Raw genomic sequence first — 23,278 nt, 5'->3', positions numbered from 1 at the left:
AAAGCTTAGTTATTACAGGCATTTAACTTTTTACATGAGACACTTGGGAATGACAAGGAAGCTTGCGCAGAACCTCATTACATGCTCTTATCATTATTTATTACAATAAATTAAAATACTTTGTGATATATGTAGGAGAAAAGGCTTTGAAGAGATGTAGAGAAGCTGTAATAACACCCTTTAGTTATTACAGGCATATTTTTTCTGTAATAACATGGGTGTGTTATGCATGATTGGCAAACTATGGGCTGTTATGTCTTTCTAAAGTTTAATATACATAAAGACAATTATAATATCAATAGAACTAGTACATAATTTAACAAAATAAAGGATGTATAATGCCCCTTTGAAACATGTAACATACATATGTTATCACAGATTTTAGATTTTTAGCCCTCAATAACAAATGTATGTTATTTTTCTCTAATAACTTATTTAAGTTAGACCCTTGACTGTATAAGATATACCTGCAAACAATTTGAAACAAATCAGGCTTCCTAAATATCCTATTAACAATAAAGGGGGTTGATAAAAAAAACTATCTTTAAGCCACTCCACCTAACCCAAAAATCCCAGGCAGCATGACAATTTAAATTTTACCTGCTTGTAAATTTACCTGTGAATAAAGTGGACACAATGAATAAATGTAATGATACCTGGGATACTTAGGGGGTTTCATCAATCAGAACGTTACTTCATAGTGTTCCAATATAAATACAATTGTGTGTATCGAATATTTGTGTGTGAATGAGAACATTGATGACCCCTACCATAGAGGAGCTTAAAAAACATGCTACAACCTTAAAGCATAATAGAAGAATAAAATTATGAGGAAACTGAATATTATTTTAACTCAATTGCAATGTTCCACTTCATTTCTAAACTATGACCTTTTCAAAATTAACATTATACTGGATCCTTCCTGTCAGTGTGGGTCTGATATTGAGGATGTTCATCATTTTTTTTTTTCGTTTGCCCAAAATAGCTACATGTAGAGAAATTTTACTCAATAATCTTAATTGACTTACCGAAAACTTTGTTTTAGGTACTAAACTGTTAACTTGCAAAGACTTCGAATTTTCCAATGAACAAAATCTCCTAATTTTCAAACATGTTCAAGATTTTATTAAAAGGTCAAACAGATTTCTAGTACCTTCATAAAGCGTTATTGATACTGGCACGGACGATCATCTCCATCAAAAACATTAGTCAACATCACAGAAAAATATGATTTGCTTCTTTTTATTTTCTTCTTTTTTATTTATAGTTCTTATAATATCTAATGAATCTGTTTGTTTTACAAGCATGCTCATAATATCATTATTGTCTATCTACCTATATTGTAATATGGAGAAGACTTCATAAGTATGATTTACTTGTGTCTCATCTATTTTGCTTAGATTTAGCAAATAAAATTGGTTTAAACTAAACGATAAAATAATGTTAAACTTACAACATCCTCTACATCAGCTGTTAGAGCTAAACAAAGAAATAAAGTGGTGAAATTGTTTAGTCCTGTCTCTGTTAATTCTTGTATTCTTCTCTGGTGAAATTTGGAATATATTCTATATAGAAACATTAGGAATTACTATTATATACAATCACAATAATAAAATATACTTAATTGAAAAACCCAAACACTAGTCATAAGAATATGTCCATAAATATTTTTATATCCCCGCCTCTCAAATTTTTGGCATTCAGCATTCCTGATGAAGGTAAATGTAAAAAAAGCACTTCAGACACAACAACGAAGTAAATTGTTTTGTTTTTTTTTTCGTTTGCAGTAACTGCTTTCATATCATAGTAGGACCTATTCTTTCAATTGTACTTGTCTTTTTGTTTTTTTAACTGTACACCAGGAGTTTTTGTGGGAAAATTACTCGAAAATCACCTTAACATCATCACTCAAGACTGTTTGCAAAGGAAAGAAAACAAGAGGCTCTCAAGAGCCTGAATCGCTCACCTGTATTTCAGAGGAGAAGATTTTTAAATGTTAGCAAACTTGATGAACAAATTGTGTAACATTGTCTTTAAAGGGCAATAACTCCTTAAGGGGTCAATTGACAATTTTGGTCATATTAACTTTTTTGTAGATCTTATTTTGCTGAACATTACTGCTGCTTACAGTTGATATATATCTATAATAATATTCAAAATAATAACAAAAAACTGCAAAATTTTGTTAAAACTACCAATTCGGTGGCAGCAACCCAACAATGGGTTGTTCGATTCGTCTGATAATTTCAAGGCCGATAGATCTTGACCAATTAAACAATTTTACTCCATGTCACATTTGCTCTAAAAGATTTAGTTTTTGAGATATAAGCCAAAAACTGCATTTGACCCTTATGTTCTATTTTTAGCCATGGTGGCCATGTTTGTCTATGGATACAAACTTCGGATACAATTTATAAACAAGATACCCTAATGAACATTTATTTAAATTTTGAAGGTAATTGGCCCAGTAGTTTCAGAGGAGAAGATTTTTGAAATAGTTTACGATGACAGATGACGACAGACAACAACAGAGACGACAGACGACGGACAAGGACAGACGCCAAGTGATGGCATAAGCTCACATGGGGCCCTTTGGGCCCCGGTGAGCTAAAAATTCAATAATGCAGCCAATGTTAAATATATGAAGTTATAATCTTAATCAAACGCATACTCTATAAGTAAATAAAAAAGCATCCTGTTATTCAGATTATTATATTGGAATAATATGTTTTGATTTATGGTAAAAAAAAAAAACATGCACTTCAGGACCTCAGGTATTATCTGACTAAACTATACTACAACTGTTGTTACAAAGAAGAGGGCCAAAGGACCTTTTTGAGGAATTTGGGATTGAGCAGTTTAATTCATGGCAATTCAAGAATAGAAAGTTTAATCGTCAGGAATTCAGAATTCAGAATTTAATTAAATTGTGATGCAAGATAGGACACATTATTCAGGATTTGGCATTTATTTTCCTAGGAATTTGGGATGACACTCCCTCCTACCCCCTCAAAGAATAGTGATGTGGAAAAGCATTAAATAAGAGGTTACCTCCCCTTCATCTGTTTCCACTCCTGCATGGAATGTGTTTCTACTAATCGTCTTAGGTGATTTCCCAACAGTCCTAGGTACAACTGATAACTTGTCTCATTCTGTTTACTAGAAAATAAAATGGGTTTGTGAAGTCTTTGACCTTCAGTGAATTCAAGATCAAATTGTCCAATTCTGTTTACTAAAAAGTAAAAATGGATTTGTGTTGCATTAAATTTGAAGTGCATTTAAGATCAAATTTAGTTTGGGTAAAATTGAACTATTGACACAGCTATATATCTCTTACCGTTTAACATGAAAATAAAGAACATATATTGAATGAACTACCATATTGTAACAGCATTCAGTAGAAAATAACTTTTTATTAGAACCTAGCCGAATGAAGTTTTTAATTCTTTTATACATAATGAATAAAACAGCATTTGATCGAATCTAATATTTCAAATACTTGATTTAACTCTGGACTGATTTGTGAAGATACAAATAATAACTAAAATGTTCTAGAAAATCACTATCATACTGACGTTGCTTTTTGGCCAGAACTGTACTTTTTACATTTTTCTAGAAGGTCTACTGCTGTTTTGCTGAAAAGTATATATATTCTATCAATAACTTTATTCAAGCAGTTAGTAAAATAATGTACATTTATAACAATAAAAAACAAACTGTTGACACAGAGATATGTCTCGCCTGTCAGCATAAAATTAAGAAAAAGACAATCTGATGGACAGCAACATGGTTTATTAATTCACTCGCTGGGCATTTATCTAGTGGGCAGGGCCTCAAAATAGTCGTCCAACTGATATGTACTGATAGTATCTTTATACAAAATATCAATAATCTATTACAAGCAGTTCTTATCAAACAAACTTAAGCAGAAAACTTAATATTGAAAATTGCTAATTAATTCAAAGTCACTAGACCATGACTGAGGGGGCAGGGCCTCAAAATAGTCTAAAACTGCTATGTACAGATAGTAATGTGACTTCATACAGAATATCATTGATCTATCACAAGCAGATCCTATCAAACTAACTTAAGCAGAAAACGTAATATTGAAAATTGCTAGTTAATTCAAAGTCACTGGACCATGACCTAGTTGTCAAAATGATATGTACTGATGGTAATGCAACTTCATCTTAAATATCAATGATCTTTCACAAGTAGTTCCTATCAAACTAACTTGAGCAGAAAACTTAACAAATTGTTGACGCTGTCGTCACCACAGCCATTACCATGGCTGGAAAAACAATCCCATGTCTTGCTTTCCGCGATTTTCGTCACAGGTGAGACAAAATCCATCAATTGATCTTTAAACATTGGTCAAGATGATAAACAGAAAATATGACATTATTTCTTCAACATAGTTACAGCTTGTTTTCTTATTGAATCTGATATAACTGTTTTTTGTAAATATCATACATCATCTTTATCTCCTTATCAAAGTTTTTTTCTTATTATCTGGCGATGACTGATTGTATTTGAAGGAATTCCTCTTAAGTAATTTTCTGGTAACCCGTTGTTCTGCAAGGTTTATGATTTGAGCTCATAAATTGAAGACAAAAATTGTTCCAATATTCCTTAGGGTTCAGTAAAAGTGTCCATTCCAAATTTAAATTTTTTTTAAATCATGAAGAACTCCCAAGTTATCACCCTGTATCACAAATACTTTATTCTCAAATGACCTAGTTTGGCAAAAAAAAATATGCCATAATGGCTTTTAAAGGTTCATTCCAAAAATACCTTGAAGACCTCATATATAACAATTATCAATATGTCAGTATTATTCCTTGGTATATTTTTTTTTTACAGAATATCCTAAGACAACTATCTAAAATCAATATACACCCACACTTCATATCCCTTTCTTGATATTCTGAAATTTTTTTAATATCTGACTACCAAGTCAGGAGCCTATAATTCAGTGGTTGTCGTTTGTTGCTGCATATCATATTTGTTTTTTGTTCATTGTTTTTTATAAAAATCAGGCCGTTAGATTTCTCATTTGAATTGTTTCACATTTGTCATTTCTGGGCCTTTTATAGCTGACTATGTGGTATTGGTTTTGCTCATTGTTGAAGGCTGTATGGTGCCTCTAGTTGTAAACTTCTATGTCATTTGGTCTCTTGTGGAGAACTGTCTCATTGGCAATAATACCACATCTTATTTTAATATGTTATCAATTAAGACTAGAGAAGACATCCTGGTCGCAATTTTTGACAAGTATGTAAAATTTCAACATATTGAACAAACAAAATTTACATTGAGAGGAAAAAAAATCAATATATCATGTTCAAAGAGTAAAAAATACCTTTTTATTCAAAAAATATATGATAGCGTTTAAGTATAGGAAAGTTGAGGCATTAATACAATCAACACTGCATTCAGTTTTCATTATACACACCTGACTGTCTGTAAACTGTCTATTGATACTGTTTTCAACTGGAATGTACTGTTCTGAAAGAAAAAAAAACAATGTAAACTGTGAGAATGATACCCTTGCTATAAGTATTCAGTACTACCAAATACCAATTTGCAAAAGGCTTTGATTTTTGTTTGCGAGAAAATTGTGACAAATAATTCAGGGGACGGACTGATGGACATACTGAAACATGGGCATAAAACAGACAAGTGTAAACCAGTAACCTCAGCCCCCTACCCCCTCCTTCTGCGGAGCAAGGTATAATTCTACGACAAAGGCACTGACAATTAGGTTTTTATCTTTCTGTGATTTAACCTGTTTTAAATGTGATATCATTATGGTCTGCTTTGTATTTGAATGACATGCTGAGTTTAATTTTCAAAACATTACACCACAAGGTAACAGTCTTTTAGAAGACATGTTTCATACTGTATTTATCATTAATATCCTTTTTCATACACAACATGTAGATATTTTTCTTTTGGAAAGGATTACACTGTTCTATGCCAGCATTGAAATTTGTGATATTTTATTTTTGAACTTCCCAGAATTATTATTAATTATCCACAACAGGTAATTAAACTGTATTAATGCTCCCAGACATTTAGATTGTAAATGATGTACGAGGCTTTACAGATTAATCTCCGCCCTGATCATCAATTAAAACACTTTAATGGTCAACCAAATGAAATTTTATGACAGCAATGACTAACCATTGGCCTTTTCTTTCCATGTTTAACAACTTCTTATAGACTTATTACCAGGTTTGTAATAACATGAGCAACTCTACGAGTGCCACATGTGAAGCAGGATCGGCTTACCCTTCCAGAGCACCTGAGATCACCCCCAGTTTTTGATGGGGTTCGAGTTGCTCAGTCTATAGTTTTCTACGTTGTGTATTATTGTTTGTGTGTTAATCTTTTTCCTTTTTAGCCATGTCGTTGTCAGTTTATTTTTTACTTATGAATTTGAATGTCCCTTTGGTATCTTTCGCCTCTCTTTTATACCATTTTAAATTTTACATCTTACCATTCGTTTGTAGAAATAATCCCAAAATATAACTAGGAGGTTTATATTTGGTTCCCAAATTGTACATAACTGCTGACAACATCTTAAATAAAACCGCAGGTCTAATTCATTAACTTCTCCCTAAAAAAATACTTGGATTGTAACTTATCATAAAAACATTTACATTGACAATTTCATAAAAAGAAAAAAACACAAATAATGTAAATTCCATGATAGAAAAACGTTTACAAGTAGAGATGCAGTAAAAAGTAGATTGATGCCAACACTAGCTACTAGATTAAAAGAGCTTACAACTTGTGAAGCTAATTTTACTTATCAGACTACAAATTTCATAAAGTATAAATTTAAAATACTGTAGATTCTTTTTTTTCCAAGGATACCAATTTTCATTGATTGAAGAAAATTGTATATTCGTGGATATTTGATTTCATGGACTTGCCTAAGTCTGTATACAAGACTGAATAAGACAGGAACATTTAAATATTTGGTTTACCTTTAAACATGAAATCCACACCATATTTAAGACCCTGACCACTCTTCAAATATATTTTTTTATTTTACCTATAATTCTTACAAAACTTGAAACAAAATGCAACCACAGATATTTGATTAATTTGAGTACCTCCCATTCCCCAATTCCTCCCCCACATGATTAATTATGGCTCAAACCTTAAAGAAAACTTTACAAGTTTAATCAGTTAATCAGAATCTCTGCAGATGAGAAGAGCAAATTCAAATATTCCTGCAGAAGTAGGTTCGGCAAAGTCAACACAAAAAAGAAATAATCTCAAACCCTGAACCATTACTTAAATTACTTAACAACTCACCTTATTAACAACTTTCTTTATTACAGCATTTACATCATAATAATTACTTGCTGTTACAATCTAAAACAAATACAACTAATAGATATAAGAAAGTATTAAGATGGTATTATAAAACATATACTCATAACATTTGTTTCTGGAATACACTCTCTTAAGAACAAATTTTTGGGGAGCTATATACATTAAACATAAACAAGAATGTGTCCATAGTACACGGATGCCCCACTCGCGCTATCATTTTCTATGTTCAGTGGACCGTGAAAGTGGGGTCAAAACTCTAGTTTGGCATTAAAATTAGAAAGATCATTTCATAGGTAACATGTGTACTAAGTTTCAAGTTGATTGGACTTCAACTTCATCAAAAACTACCTTAACCAAAAACTTTAACCGGAAGCGGGACAGACGAATGAACGGACGGACCGATGGACGAACGGACAGACAGAGGTAAAACAGTATACCCCACTTTTTTAAAGCTGGGGTATGATTAATGGCTTAAGTACATCACTACTTCTTATATTTCTTACTTTATCATCCTCATTGCCTCTCACCACTATGGCCACATTGGTTATCATCCAGATACAGAATTTACTGTTATCATTCAAAGTTAGGTTATCTACAGGTGGGTACATGTATACATCACTGTCTGAAATATACAAAACAAATATTTATGTGGAGGGATGATTTCATATGGAAGGTTGATTTTTTACTGCATTATGTCCATTGACAAATATTACATGCATATTCATAATAATATAATTAATATAATCTCTATGTCCAAAGGAATACAGCTACCAAGAAAGATATGTGTCCCTACTTGTACATTATTCTATTAAACTACAAGTCTACTAGTCTATGCCCTTAATCCTTAATGCTGTGTGTTTAGTAGAAAATATATTTTTTATGACCATAACAGCCATTTAATGTGACTTACGGTATAATTCGTAAAATATAAATGATAGGCCAAGCATACAAAACTTTAATCATATTAAACCTACAGCTTGAAATACTATTCCATTGGTTTAATAAAGAAAGTCCAATCTGAATACAGTTTGATGGATGTTTATACATGTATTTAAAAGACACATTTTAAGCAGGTTTTTCATTACCTATTTCGACATCTTCTGGTAATTTAATTTCAGCTCCCAACAAAGTCTGTATCACTTCATGTAAGTTCACCCAAAAAGACTGCAACAGATAGATAAAATACTTTTTTGGAACTGAAAAAACTTCTTAAACATACAGTTTCCTCACAACTGCTTCCTCAAAATGATTAAATAACCATTACATGCTTTTATTTTGTATTTTCAAGGTTTATGGTATCAATATTGGTAAATTATCCCTGACATAATATAAATATAAATTGAACTCTAAAGCAGGTGCAATATACTTGGGATAGTATTCCCCTATATTTTTACAACCCTATAATAAATACATATACCTCTATGTCAGGAGCCTGTCTGTCACTCAATGGTTTTCGTTGGTTACTTTCTGTCTGTTATATTTGTTTTTTGTTTTGTCATAAATCAGGCATTTAATTTTTTTGTTGGAATTGTTTTACGTTTGTCATGTTGGGGCCTTTGATATATAGTGGATATTACTGTATGGGTTTGCTCATTGTTGAAGGACATACAGTGACCTATATATAGCTATAGTTGCTTGAATCTGCTTCATTAAGAATCTGTTGAATAGTTGTCTCATTGACAATCATACCACATCTCTTTATTTAATACAAGACTTTAACCGTACTCCTAACAACAAAATTATTATATTTAAATTTACCTGTGTATGTTATTTAATTTAACAACATTTTGTCCAAGGTTACAACTTTTTTTTATTAAATATTGTATTTATCTTAGCTTGTGTCATAGATCAAACTTATTCGTTCAGCGTATTTTTACCTGTTTTTGTTTATATGTCTTTTGATCAAGTTAAGCCATTTCAATTGATATTTTATAATGTGTCTTTTTATTTCGTAATGTTACACTACTGTTTCAGGTATCAGGTGAAGGTTGGGGCCTGTTAAAACGTTTAAACCTGCTGCATTTTTATGCACCTGTCCTAAGTCAGGAGCCTATTGTTCAGTGGTTTTTGTTTGTTTATGTGGCTCATAAGTGTTTCTCGTTTTTTATATAGATTAGACTGTTGGTTTTCTTGTTTAAATTGTTTTACATTGGTCATTTTTGGGGCCTTTATAGCATGCTGTTAGGTGTTAGCTTATAGCCAAGGCTCCTTGTTGAAGGCCATACTTTGACCTATAATTGTTTACTTTTTACACATTGTGACTTGGATGGATAGTTGTCTCATTGGCACTCATACCACATCTTCTTACTTATATTTAAGACCATCTATTTCATTTCTCTGTATTACTTTACTTTTACATAATCACTAACATGACGTAGTTACTCCTTAACTGTGCTTTATGGTTCGGCAAACATGCCAATAGATACCAAATGTCCTGTACACAACTACAGTCAAAAGGAGAACTGTGAATGAAGTCCTGACTCTGCTTCTAAAACAAATAATATATCTACTTATTACCTCCCCTTTATGGTTCAGCAGACAAGCCAATAACTTCCACATGTCCTGTACACAGCTACAGTCAAAAGGAGAACTGTGAATTAAGTCTTGACTGTTCTTCTAAAAAAAAAAAAAAAAAGTACTTTTTAAAGAACTTAACACTAAACCATTTCATGTAAATTCTTAAGTGTTTCACAATCTAATTTTTTTTTTAAATTAACGTTTCATTTTTTTCATGAATAAATGTTGATATTAGAATTCATTACTGCAAAGCTTCACAATTTGTTAAAAAGTGTCTGATAGATCATAAAATACCAATTATTTATCTCAAGTTCAAGTATTTATACTATAGCATGTTTGCAGGAAGCTCATATCTGTAATTGTCTAACATAATGTGACGAAAATTTCATACATGGACGTTATGTGTTAGAATATATAAGTAGTTGGTAAACCGGAAATTGAGTAGCAATGAAACTGAAAAATGCATATCATATATAGTATGCCAACATTAGACATGAAACTAACTGAACAGACATATGGATGGACTGACAGATGAATGGAGAGACAGGGGTAAAAAAGAAAACCTCCCCAGCGTCACAGTGGGGGTATAACAGGTCATTGTACTAACTTCAACAATGAAGCCAATACTGTATGGCAAGCTATCAATGGTTTAATCCAAAGAAAGTAATATACGTTATCTAGTGTGACACAGAGAAGAGTTTGAAATATAGCTAGCTAAGCAACCAGTGGCTACAGGTATTAAATTAAGTGGATGCAGTCTTTACTCTCAAAATGTAGGAAACTCCACTTTTTTACATACCTTCTGGAAATTTGAGATTGCTATGGCTATAAGTTCCCATACTACAATCTGTACCATCTGAGGCAGCAGTGACCTACTTTCAACATCATCAGAACTGTAACTAGAACTTATTTTCTTCAGTGGTAAAGAATCTACATGTGAATAAATATATTCTATCAAAAGTTTGCTAACTAACAACAAGTTTATACACTGAGTTCAACAATGGTAGAGGTTGTAAATTCTTTTCAGTGTAAGCACTAAATCATTATCTTTTAAGTGGTAAGATCTTTCAGTTTTGATTTCTACAAAATAAAGCAACTACAGATGCTATTGTAGGTATAAATTAAAGGACTATGTGAATTTTGTTGAAAATGAAAAAAAAATTGTGATGGTTTACAGCTCTCAACTTAGACTACTAAAACTCGCCTGGGCTACCTTAAAAGTCAACAGGCGACCTAAATTTCACTGTTTGGTGGCAAATTGGCAAACATAACTTTTTGAACCTGGCAACTGTAAAAAATCAAAGCACTGTAAGCGCTATAGGCAGTTAATCAAAAATATGATGAAAACTGTGGCAGTGTTGCTTAAATTGTCATAGCTTGTTTTATCTCATTTTTCAGATTTGTTTTTTGTCATGTTTAACCCTGCCAGCTTACGTGTGTGTCTGTCCGAAGTCATTCAGTGGTTGTCATTTGTTGCTGTATATCATATTTGTTTTTCATTATTGATTTGTACATAAATCAGGATGCTGGTTTGCTTGTTGGAATTGTTTTACATTTGTCATTTCAAGGCAATTGACAGCTTCATTCTATGTGGTATGAGTTTTGCTCATTGTTACAGGCCGTATGTGACATACAGATGCTTATTTCTATCAACTTCTCAATACCCTGATGAATGAATTTAACTTATGCAGCAATAATGTCGTCAGAATTAAGGTTTTATACAGTGGTGTATAGTTTAGTTTCCATATGTACTAAGAGTTTTCATATGCCACATTAGCATTTTTAGTCAGATCAGCAGGTGTCAATCCTTACAAAAACTGATTCAATAATACTGGGAACAATGTGAGGTGGTGTAATTTTATTGTTTATCATGCATATATCATATTACACAAAATGATTATATCGTTGGGCTAGAAATGCTTTTAATTTTCTTTTACATGATTATTGTACTTCTAAGTGTCCAACCTATTACATTTACATCAAATTTCATACAAATATTGTGTCTGTCTTTTTTAATATGTTTATATTCTTCATTTCTTACATACTTTATAAAACATATTTCATGTATCTGCACATTGTATCATCATTATGTATATGTATTCAAACTATCTTTATATAACTGATACCTGGGTTACCGTAACTACTTGTATATATATATATTAATAGTGTGCATATTATACGATGTATCTCCCACATTTTATAGTAACAGTTGCACAGACATATCATTAGACAGCCTCTAAAAATAACTGGACGGTTACAGTAAACTCCATGAAAATAATATTCATGTGTTGTAACCCCTGGCAATTTTGTAAAAATTCCTGTCAGAAATCTGAACCAAAATTTGTCTGACTAGTCGTCATATGATAAGACCTAGTAAAAAGTTTCATAGTTCATGTACTTCGATCATATCTGTAGATAAACATGTCATACATGTATAACTATATTTAAAACATCAAAAAGGTCTAGAATTTCATAGCTGTCATGGAATTATTATGATGACTAGTCAATGCAGCTACTAGATAGTATCATGTATTGTACATGCATGTCTTGTCACTTCTAGGATATTAAAGCCAAGAATTGGAATCTAGCTAAAATAAAAACAAATACAAATATTTATATTGTTTATTTAGAATATACAATCATGATAAATTATATTTACACAAGTTTTGTCAATTAATTTGAAAAGAAATCATTATGGGATCATGGCATAGGCGGATCCAGGGGGGGGGGGGGCTCTGGCCCCCCTTTTGTGGGAAAAATTTGGTTGATTATATAGGGAATCACTGAAGCATGACAGGAGCGGAGCGCCCCCCCCCCCTTATGAAAAGTTCTGGATCCGCCACTGCATGGGATATTCTTTTTTTAGGGTCAGATCAAAGTTTGATTTTCGACAAAATAAAAAAGATGAGCAGTTTGAGTGTCAGAGAGATAAAATTATGTTAAATTTTATTTCTTTCATTCAATTTTATACATACAATGAACATGTCATTTAATATAGTATGCTCTAGTCTGCCTCTGTTGTAAGTTGACACATGGTCTCTGATAGGTCTATCCGACAGAATTATATTGTGAATTCTAAAATTTAGTGGTTAATGTTGATTTGAGTTGACTTTTAGTGGTATAAGTTAAATGGCATGGTACAACTTTGCAATAGTGTGCATTGACTTGCTTCCCTGTGGAGAACACTGAGTTTGTTCAATTTAAGTTCTACAGTACAAAATGTATGACACAAATCAGACAATCAAACTATAACAGGAGTCAAAGGTGAGGTCTGATTGACCTGCCTTTAGTAAATGTAAATGACCCGCCCCCTCCAGGTCCATGATGTTACTCGAGATCTATATCAATATTGGAATAAATAAACGGTTGGTAAAACATTCTTGGACTTTACACTTCTTGAAAGATATATCTTCTTTAAAATGGGCCATAGATGAAGATTTTTTTAGGCCCAGATTGGCCAGAAATAAAAAAGTTCTGGTTTAGAAAAAATATCGTAAACATTGAAATGTCAAAGTCTGACCACATGCACTTGTTTCTTTGCATGGGAAGACCCAATATCAACGTATATTTTGAGCTCCTAAATCTTCCCATGGATATAAACAAGTGCCTGAGAGTAGGACACTGGCTTCATGTCAAGATCAAGGTGATCTAGACCGAATTCTTTTATCCGCATATATTTCCTATATTCACATTTGCTCTTTTTTGATTCTCGCTGATTTTATACATTTTTCGGACATCCGTACCTGTATACAGTGATATATGAATGGGGTTTCTACATTTTCTTGTGACTTTCTATTATCACACGATCTTTCTGAGTCTAAAATCCATATACATGTATATCACATACTACTGTCAGTCTCGGCAAGTTTGACATATTTACAAGGTCTCTTAGCGACAAGAAACGACAAGAAGCGTCAAGAAGTACGGACGGCTACTAAATGTAACATAATTTTAAACTTCACACAACAGAAAATAATCAACTGTAATTAATTGACTTTTCTATAAATTTATTATTCTAACAGTGTATAAACTTTCTTGTCTCTAATTTATCTTCTTATCGCAAATTCATTCTTCCTGTCGCTAAGTTTTATCTTCTTGTCGCTTATTGTCTCTACAATCTTCTTGTCGGTAATTAGTGAGACCTTCTTGATTTCCGGTTTTATTCAACAAGTGTAAACACCATGTTGGTGCATTACTTGACAAGGTCATTTATGTGAAAAACGGAGTAATACAAAAGAATGAAATCCAAATGTGAATACACAATTTATTAACACTCATCTCAAACAAAAAGAATATCATGATTAACAATAATTACCTTTCTATCATCAGAATCCTCTAAATTTAAAAGATACGTAAAATTCGTCTTCTAATTTGAAATTGCCGCCAACTTATTAATAGACTACTGACGTATTTAATACGTATCGACGACAAACAATATTCCTACGACTTTTGCCATTTGGGAAATGTAAACGACTTGTCTTTAGAGTTTTTCGACGATAAAATATTTCATACAATTGTTCTTTGACATCTTAGCCAAAAACACAGGGGAAAATAAACTACATACGAATTTCTATTGAGCACTACTTCCTATGTGCAACTTCAAAACTTTTGGGTTGTTCGACGATCATTTAAGGTTTTTCTGGTCATATTTTTTGTATTCCAGCATTAAAAGTATGAAAAAAGTGCCCAATTAGTTATTAATAACATATTAGCCAGCAATTTAATAACAATAGCACTTTTTTCGCGATTCAGTGGGAAGAACACAAATCTAGGGTGGTAGCATAAGGTAGCTTAACTGCCTAAAAAACGGTTTGGGGCAGATCCTGTTAGACGATTTTAAAAGATTTTAAGATTTAGATTTTAAAATACATTTCTTCTGCAGGATCAGCAATGCGCTTGCAAGTGGGTTGGTTTTAATATTCTCAAGCATGTATCGACTATGAGTTAAGGCAGCCATTGATACAACATAAAAATCTGCTAAACAAAGTATTAAATGTTGAAAAGTGAAGACATTGAAATGATTTGGTCACAATTTTTGTGGAGGAACAGAGATAAATATGTTGGCTATAGATGTTTAATCCGCTGTAAAGGATTAATTACGAAAAAACACCTCAAACACGAGAAAGGGGGCAAGATGAAGTTTTACCTAATGCCATTCTGTGGTGTTAAGGGATTTTGGTGCACAATGCAGTGTCTCAGTCTAGAAACAAGAGGCTCATAGGAAACTGTGTTGCTCAACAGATTAAAATATGCCTTATTGATGCTTGTTTTCACATTTTTCAACAGAATTATCAGGCTAATTAAGCTATCTTACAATATAACACTCAAAGTATAACAAATATGCACTAGATAGTAATAATAACACTATTTACCTATAAATTTATCTTCTAACAGACACAAGATTTCTAATGTATTCCAGTATAGGTCAAGGTTCAAGTGGAATCTGCTGTAATCACGTGATGACGTCTATAAATACAAGATATATTAATTAATTTTACAACTTTTTAAACATAAGCTCTTTTGGAATTTCAACACAAAAAGCTCTTTATGTAAAACATCTTTAAGACTTATATAGGCCTTCAATTATCTTTAACCTTATAAAGATAGTATTTATGGCTTTTGTCATAGCTGACATTATTGCACTCATAGAAAATGTGATCATTTCTCAGAATTATGTGAAGGTTAAAGTACTTACTGAGTGAGTGGATGATATCATATTGTTTATCCCTTGTTTAGAGATATCACTACCATGTTATACAGTTAGGAGAAACAGCTCAATTCATTCTACATACATACAAATAATTTATCAAAGGGCAATACCACTCACATTGTCAATTTTATTCAGTCAGTCAACATACCACAATATGAGATCAGGTGATAATACTCACAAATAGTGTGGTCATATTTCCCTTCACTCAGTCAGTTAACATACCATGATATAAGAGATGTTAATAATATTCACAGATAGTATGATGTCATTTTTCATATCACTTTGACGGGTAACATACCACGATATAAGAGAGGGTGCTAATACTCACAGATAGTGTGCTATCATATTTCATATCACGCAGTCAGTCAAGATACCACGATATACATGTAAGAGAGGGTAATAATATTCACGGACAGTGTGATGTCATTTTTCAAATCACTCTGACGGTCAACATACCATGATATAAGAGAGGGTGATAATACTCACAGATAGTGTGATGTCATATTTCATATCAGTCAGACGGTCAACATACATAACAACGCTGTGTAATAAGGTGACAATTTTTTGTATAATTTCTTCTTCCTCACCATTTAGATTCCTGGGTAACCTATCAATTATAAATATTAAAAATAATTACCGAAAAATATGACATCATTAACTAGAATCACAACATAAATGTCTCTACAAGTATATTTGTATTAAAAGTTAATCTGTCATATCTATATACATTCAACATCACATGCAAATTATTGCTTTTCCTAATATCTGAATGCATCAAATAACCAAACTACATCCCTCCCCAGATACAAAATTAAAACTTTATTGAGTCGATCCAGGATTAAGGAAAGACAGAAAAAAAATTAAAGCTAAATAACCTTTGGCACTAAATCACAACATCATTCATTTTTGTAAGGGGGGATAGCGGGGTCTCCCAATTTCTGTCACCACTTTTAAATGTATTGCTTCTGGGATTTAGATTACAAGATATATAATGACTTCAATGTTTTACTTTGTTTGTTTATAACATATAGTTTTTGTTACCAATTTAAATAAAATATTACCTGTATAAAAACTTTTTGAGAAATGAGTAAAATGTGATAATCTGTTCTCTACTACTGTAGTAATCTGTATCTGAAAAGAAGGAAAAAACTAATTTGGTTAAAAGAATCATTTTGTCACAAATAACTTTGAGATCTCACAAAACATGTTTAACCTTGCCTCATTTTTTGTGCCTGTCCCAAGTCAGGAACCTCTGGCCTTTGTTAGTCTTGTATGCTTTTTTAATTTTGGTTCATTTATATGTTTATGAGTTTAGTGTGATGTCCATTTTCGCTGAACTAGTATACATTAATGTTTAGGGTCAAGCTGTAGCCTGCCTTTGGGTGCAGGATTTTCTCGCTGTGTTGATGACCAATTGGAGGCTTTGGGCTGTTTTCTGCTCTTTGGTCAGATTGTTGTCTCTTTGACACATTCCCCATTTCCATTCTCAATTTTTTTTTTTTAAGTCTGTATTTAAAATCACAAACACCCTAGCTCATTTGCCAATGTCAATACACAAAGGGCAATAGATTGTGATTCACAATCAAACAAAAGAGCTGTCCAAGAATCTATTTCAACAAACAGTCAGTCAATAAAGTAATATCACAATTAGGCCTTGCTTTTACAGTCAACAGTTTCAAGACATATTAAACTGAAACGCAGTAAAATTATAAACAACAGATGATTATAATTCATTAAATGTACTATAATAATAATTATAAAAGTTTCTAAAGAATGCACAGAATATTTTAATGACAATCAGATGAAATTATTGTTATAAGTAAGAGCAATTTCATTGCTTGCAATTTATATAAGACAGATTGTAACAACATACTACCAGCATGTGCAGTAAATATTTTTTTGTAAGTAAGACACAGTCAAAGCATTGCTCGTTTTCAACACTACAGTTCTTGTAAGATTCTTCAATGATGAACTGACTGGTCTACACCTTACAATAATATCAAGATGGTCTCTGGTTTCCCCACTCAGATCTTATTTGCCTTGAATGGTTCTTATATTCACACTTATCGCAACTTTGACTTTTTACTCACAAAAAAAAATTTACAGTGCATACTGCTAGTAGGTTGTCACCATCTGTCTGTTATAAAGAGGTTTCAATCTGACTAAATTTTCATCATGAGATTTAGTTTTACACACAGCAAATCCATAATATTACCTGATTCCAGGTTTCCATGACAAATCTTTGAAATCAACTGTCTGAAAATAAATGTTATATTACATTAAGGGCTGTTCCAGATTTAAATGCATGCCATTGGATGGATGAGTGCACTTAAATTAATTAATGGTGGATGATTGCATTTTCTTTAGAATCTTGTAAGATTTATAAGTAAAATGAATATTTTATATTATGGGTGGTTGGGGTCTAAAAAAAATGCCTCCCATCCACCCAGGCTTTAAATCTCAAACAGCCCTAAGAAGATAAATATCATTTGTAATTTGGTGAATATCAATAAGGCAGTAAGATATACGACATACTGACATATATTATTTTATGTTGTCTTTGTTTATCTAATGAATAATTATGATTTCCTGAGTGTTTCATTGAATGATACGTATAAGAATATTATATGGCCCGAGAACACAGTTATTTTGTAGTGCATTTCTTTTAGACAATAAATTCAAATTAAAATAAAATGCTCCGCAGGGCGCAGCTTGATACGACCGCAGAGGTCGAACCCTGAACAGTTGGGGCAAGTATGGACACAACATTCAAGCTTGATACAGCTCTGAATTTGGATTGTGATTAAATATTTGACACAGCATAGGTTTCTGACACAGAATGAATGTGGTCTAAGAACTTAAAAATTTTAAATTGGACATTCACCTATTATGGTCCAATATCCAAAATCTAAATACATGGTTAGATTCAGCATATCAAAGAACCCCAAGAATTCAATTTTTGATGAAATCAAACAAAGTTTAATTTTGGACCCTTTTGATCTCAATGTGGACAAAGTTGATAACGGGGCCCAAAAATCAAAAATCTAAATACATGGTTAGATTCAGCATATCAAAGAACCCCATATATATTCAATTTTTGTTGAAATCAAACAAAGTTTAATTTTGGACCCCGATTTGGACCAACTTGAAAACTGGGCCCATAATCAAAAATCTAAACACATGTTTAGATTCAGCATATCAAAGAACCCTAAAAATTCAATTTTTGTTAAAATCAAACTAAGTTTAATTTTGGACCCTTTGGACCTTTATGTAGACCAATTTGAAAACGGAACCAAAATTAAGAATCTAAATACACGGTTAGATTCGGCATATCAAAGAACCCCAATAATTCAATTTTTGATGAAATCAAACAAATTTAAATTTTGGACCCTTTGGACCTCAATGTGGACAAATTTAAAAACGGGGCCCAAAATCCAAAAACTTAATACACGGTTATATTCAGCATATGAAAGAACCCCATATATTCAATTTTTGTTGAAATCAAACAAAGTTAATTTTGGACCCCGATTTGGACCAACTTGAAAACTGGGCCCATAATCAAAAATCTAAATACATGGTTAGATTCAGCATATCAAAGAACCCCATATATATTCAATTTTTGTTGAAATCAAATAAAGTTTAATTTTGGACCCTTTGGACCTTTATGTAGACCAATTTGAAAACGGAACCAAACATTAAGAATCTAAATACATGGTTAGATTCGGCATATCGCAGAACCCCAATAATTCAATTTTTGATGAAATCAAACAAAGTTAAATTTTGGACCCTTTGGACCTCAATGTGGACCAATTTAAAAACAGGGCCCAAAATCCAAAAACTTAATACATGGTTAGATTCAGCATATTAAAGAACCCCAAGAATTCAAGAATAAAACCCCATTGAAATTGATCAAGAAATAAGCAATTTATACAAAGTATATTCTTTTGCACAATACTGTGCAATTGAATATTTCTTGCTATTGCGCAATACTGTACAATTGACAATTTCTTGCTATTGCGCAATATTGTGCTATTGGATATTTCTTGCTATTGCGCAATACTGTGCAATTGAAGATTTCTTGCTATTGCGCAATACTGTGCAATTGAAGATTTCTTGCTATTGTGCAATACTGTGCAATTGAAAATTTCTTGCTATTGCACAATACTTATTGTATAATAATTTACACATCCTGTTTGGTGTGTATTTCCTACCATATCATTATTATTTGCTTTTAAATATAAATCAGAAATAACCAACTTAAAATGGAAAATTTTAAAAGAAAAAAAAAAGGAAAAAAAGAAGAAAAAAGAAACCCCCCCCCCCCCAAATTTTTTGAACCCCCTTATGATTCATCACCCCCAAACTCAATCCCAGCCTTCCCTTTGTGGTATGGTATCTTGCAGTACAATTTCAGAGAGATCCATACAATTGAACACAAGTTATTGTCTGGAAACTAGAAAAATGCTTATTTTTGGCCCCTTTTTGGCCCCCAATTCCTAAACGTTTCGGGCAATTACCCCCAAACTCAATTCCAGCTTTCCCTTTGTGATATGGAACCTTGTAGTACAATTTAAGAAATATCCAAACACTTACACACAAGTAATTGTCATGAAACTAGAAAAATGCTTGTTTTTTGCCCCTTTTTTGGCCCCTAATTCCTAAAATTTTGAGGCAATTACCCCCAAAATCAATTACAGCCTTCCCTATGTGATATGGAACCTTGTGGTACAATGTCAGAGAGATCCATACACTTACACACAAGTTATTGTCTGGAAGTTACAAAAATGCTTATTTTTGGCCCCTTTTTGGCCCCCAATTCCTTAACTGTTGGTACCATAACCCCCAAAATCAATCCCAACCTTCCTTTCGTGGTATTGAACCTTATGGTAAAATTTCATGGAGATCCATTAACTTAAACTAAAGTTAGAGTGCGAAAACCAATGCGTCTTCGGACGACGACGACGACGCCAACGTCATACCAATATACGACCAAAAAATTTTGAATTTTTGCGGTCATATAAAAATCGCACCTGCTCTATCTCAAAAAGATTTTTACAGTGTAGTGTACTACTATTGATACAAATAATATCAAAATTATAGAAACTTCTACCAGCTCTAACTCAAAATATTGACAATTCTGTGTTAAGGGGGGCTAAAATTCAGTTTGACAGCTTCCGACATTCTAATTTTTGACCTTTTTTAACTGGACCAAATCACTACTTAACATAAAGATTCAGCACCCAAATTTTTTTAACATGTAATTTCATCCCCTTACTTAATATTTCATGCATAAAATTTCAAGAAATAAATTGGGAAAGTGTATCAAAAAAAAATGCAAGTTATACACTGTTCACACTAGGGACGATAACTGTGTCCTTGGACCTAATAGGATAGAAAGACTTGACCAATTTTGATAAAACTTTGCATGACCTAAGCTTAGGCAATTTTAAGATAGTTGGCCAAGTTTCATGGACATAGGATATATATTATAGAAACTAGGGCCATTTTAATATTGAAATTTGGATGTTTATTTTTGACGTTTAAATCAAATATTTTCAACTGTCAAGATTTTGGCCTAAAAAATTTAAATATTGCAAAAATTTGTTTTTTAAATACTCTTGAATTTAATATAATAAGTATTAAAAGCAACGGAACACTCATTTGATTTATCAGATTTATTACAGTTATTCAAAAGTCAAATTTATATGAGCCTGTGCCTGAAAATAGAGATTTTCGAATTAAGGGAAGCCTTACATAAACATGCATTTTTTTCAACCAATTTGAAGTTTTTGAAGGTTTTTAACCATACATTATTGTTCCATATATATTAAATGTACTTTAAATGTAAAGAAAAGTTACAAAAAGCATACTACATGAGTATGAAAATGGTCTTAGGCCATGTAAGACTGAGAATTATTTAGAGTCGATTTAGGCTGTAGCCCATATTTACATATAAAAATGCACACAGAGGCTATAAGGAAGTGAAATTTGTTACTTTTTGCTCATTTCTATGCTAAGATGTCATGATACAAGAAGTCTAATTGCAAAAGGACTCTTGAATTCAACTTTTTTTTGCAGACAGTATGGTCTGATGACCAGTTTTTCACTTTTCAATGGAAAACTTGCATGTAGTTTTAGTCTCATTTGGCATATATTTGAACCACTTACTATCCTAAAGAAGAAAATTATGGTAGCATATGAAATGAATAGGGTGTACTGATCATTGTAAAGTGTTTTTTTTACAGATTTAGTGAAATACTTGTGACGGACTACAGATTTTATGTACAAAGCTCTTCACATTTCACATACATCAAACAGGCCGTTTAACCAGGGACATAAATACAAATATTCTGCACATTTTTTCTGTGATAATCTACTTTTCTCTAGATTCCGAGTTCACAAATGGTTAATTAAATTTGATTAAAGCATAGAAACACAAATATCAGGAACATAAAAAGCTGTCAGATAGAAAGTCAGCATGGCTCTTAGGCATAAAATGGAAACTGCTTTAAAATGCTTATTTTAGCCGTATAATGCCAAAATGGGACATTTTAACAGAATTTCTGTCAAACAAAGATGTAAATCCTTTACTTTTATTGAGTTTGACAAATTGAAACCAGAAAACCATTCAGGAAAGTTGCCAAAGTACAGAATCTACATTTACGGAATTCATCTCTTAGGCCCGAGAACACAGTTATTTCGTAGTGCATTTCTTTTAGACAATAAATTCAAATTAAAAAAATCGCACCTGCTCTATCTCAAAAAGATTTTTACAGTGTAGTGTACTACTATTGATACAAATAATATCAAAATTATAGAAACTTCTACCAGCTCTAACTCAAAATATTGACAATTCTGTGTTAAGAGGGGCTAAAATTCAGTTTGACAGCTTCCGACATTCTAATTTTTGACCTTTTTTAACTGGACCAAATCACTACTTAACATAAAGATTCAGCACCCAAATTTTTTTAACATGTAATTTCATCCCCTTACTTAATATTTCATGCATAAATTTCAAGAAATAAATTGGGAAAGTGTATCAAAAAAAAATGCAAGTTATAAACTGTTCACACTAGGGACTATATTTGTAGACAACGAAAACCAAAGGACGATAACTGTGTCCTTGGACCATATAAGGGGAAAAAAATGATGGGAAAACAATCTGTGCAAACAAACAATTTTTACGAGTAAAGAAAAAATGCAAGTTATAAAAATTTTGTATATGACAGATAGTATAAATTAGAATTATAACATAAGGTAATATGGCTTATATCTCAACAAGAAACCAACTCAACAAAACAAAAATCAGAACAATTGTTCGTTTGATTTAGAAAAACTTAATAATTGCATACTTCAGACTGTAAAACAGGTGACCTATTTTTTCTGGTACAGTATCCATGACAACATGTGAGGTAAAAATTTCTGTTATGTCATTGTCATTCAACGCTGTGTCTGGTTCTTGAAGAAATCTGAATAGAAATTGTTTCATGTACTAAACATTTCGTCAATAAATAATTTTACATATATTCTGGTAATAACCTATATTACAAAAGGAATTTGGATTGGTTTTACAGGAGATTTTTTTAAAACACTAGAAACAAGAATATGTGTCCATAGGACACCATGCACAGCTGACGGTTTCACGTTTTAATGCTCGCTGAACCCCTCTTTGGCGTATATTTTTAAAATTCACATCATTAA

At 32.1% G+C, this 23,278-nt stretch overlaps 1 protein-coding gene across 1 annotated transcript in view; it reads right to left on the bottom strand.

Annotated features, from left to right (window-relative positions):
* The window catches only part of LOC127712953 (protein MMS22-like), a 54,520-nt gene extending 31,479 nt beyond the window's left edge, over positions 1-23,041 (bottom strand). The window contains exons 1-15 of the mRNA XM_052219538.1: positions 22,930-23,041; positions 17,793-17,833; positions 16,639-16,708; positions 16,064-16,184; positions 15,240-15,333; positions 10,667-10,797; positions 9,868-9,966; positions 8,436-8,514; positions 7,854-7,972; positions 7,330-7,389; positions 6,503-6,622; positions 5,456-5,508; positions 3,576-3,635; positions 3,052-3,159; positions 1,454-1,565 (exon numbers count right to left, since the gene is read on the bottom strand). Coding sequence (XP_052075498.1) covers positions 1,454-1,565; positions 3,052-3,159; positions 3,576-3,635; positions 5,456-5,508; positions 6,503-6,622; positions 7,330-7,389; positions 7,854-7,972; positions 8,436-8,514; positions 9,868-9,966; positions 10,667-10,797; positions 15,240-15,333; positions 16,064-16,184; positions 16,639-16,708; positions 17,793-17,833; positions 22,930-22,976 — 1,314 coding nt within the window. The 5' untranslated portion in view covers positions 22,977-23,041. The remainder of the gene's footprint in view (positions 1-1,453; positions 1,566-3,051; positions 3,160-3,575; positions 3,636-5,455; positions 5,509-6,502; positions 6,623-7,329; positions 7,390-7,853; positions 7,973-8,435; positions 8,515-9,867; positions 9,967-10,666; positions 10,798-15,239; positions 15,334-16,063; positions 16,185-16,638; positions 16,709-17,792; positions 17,834-22,929) is intronic.
* Positions 23,042-23,278: the final 237 nt, after the last annotated feature.

The sequence above is a fragment of the Mytilus californianus genome, unplaced genomic scaffold (assembly GCF_021869535.1).
Source record: "Mytilus californianus isolate M0D057914Y unplaced genomic scaffold, xbMytCali1.0.p SCAF_8, whole genome shotgun sequence".
NCBI lineage: Eukaryota > Metazoa > Mollusca > Bivalvia > Mytilida > Mytilidae > Mytilus > Mytilus californianus.
The sequence above is the reverse complement of the archived record's forward strand: the minus strand, read 5'-3'. Positions and strand labels throughout refer to the sequence as shown.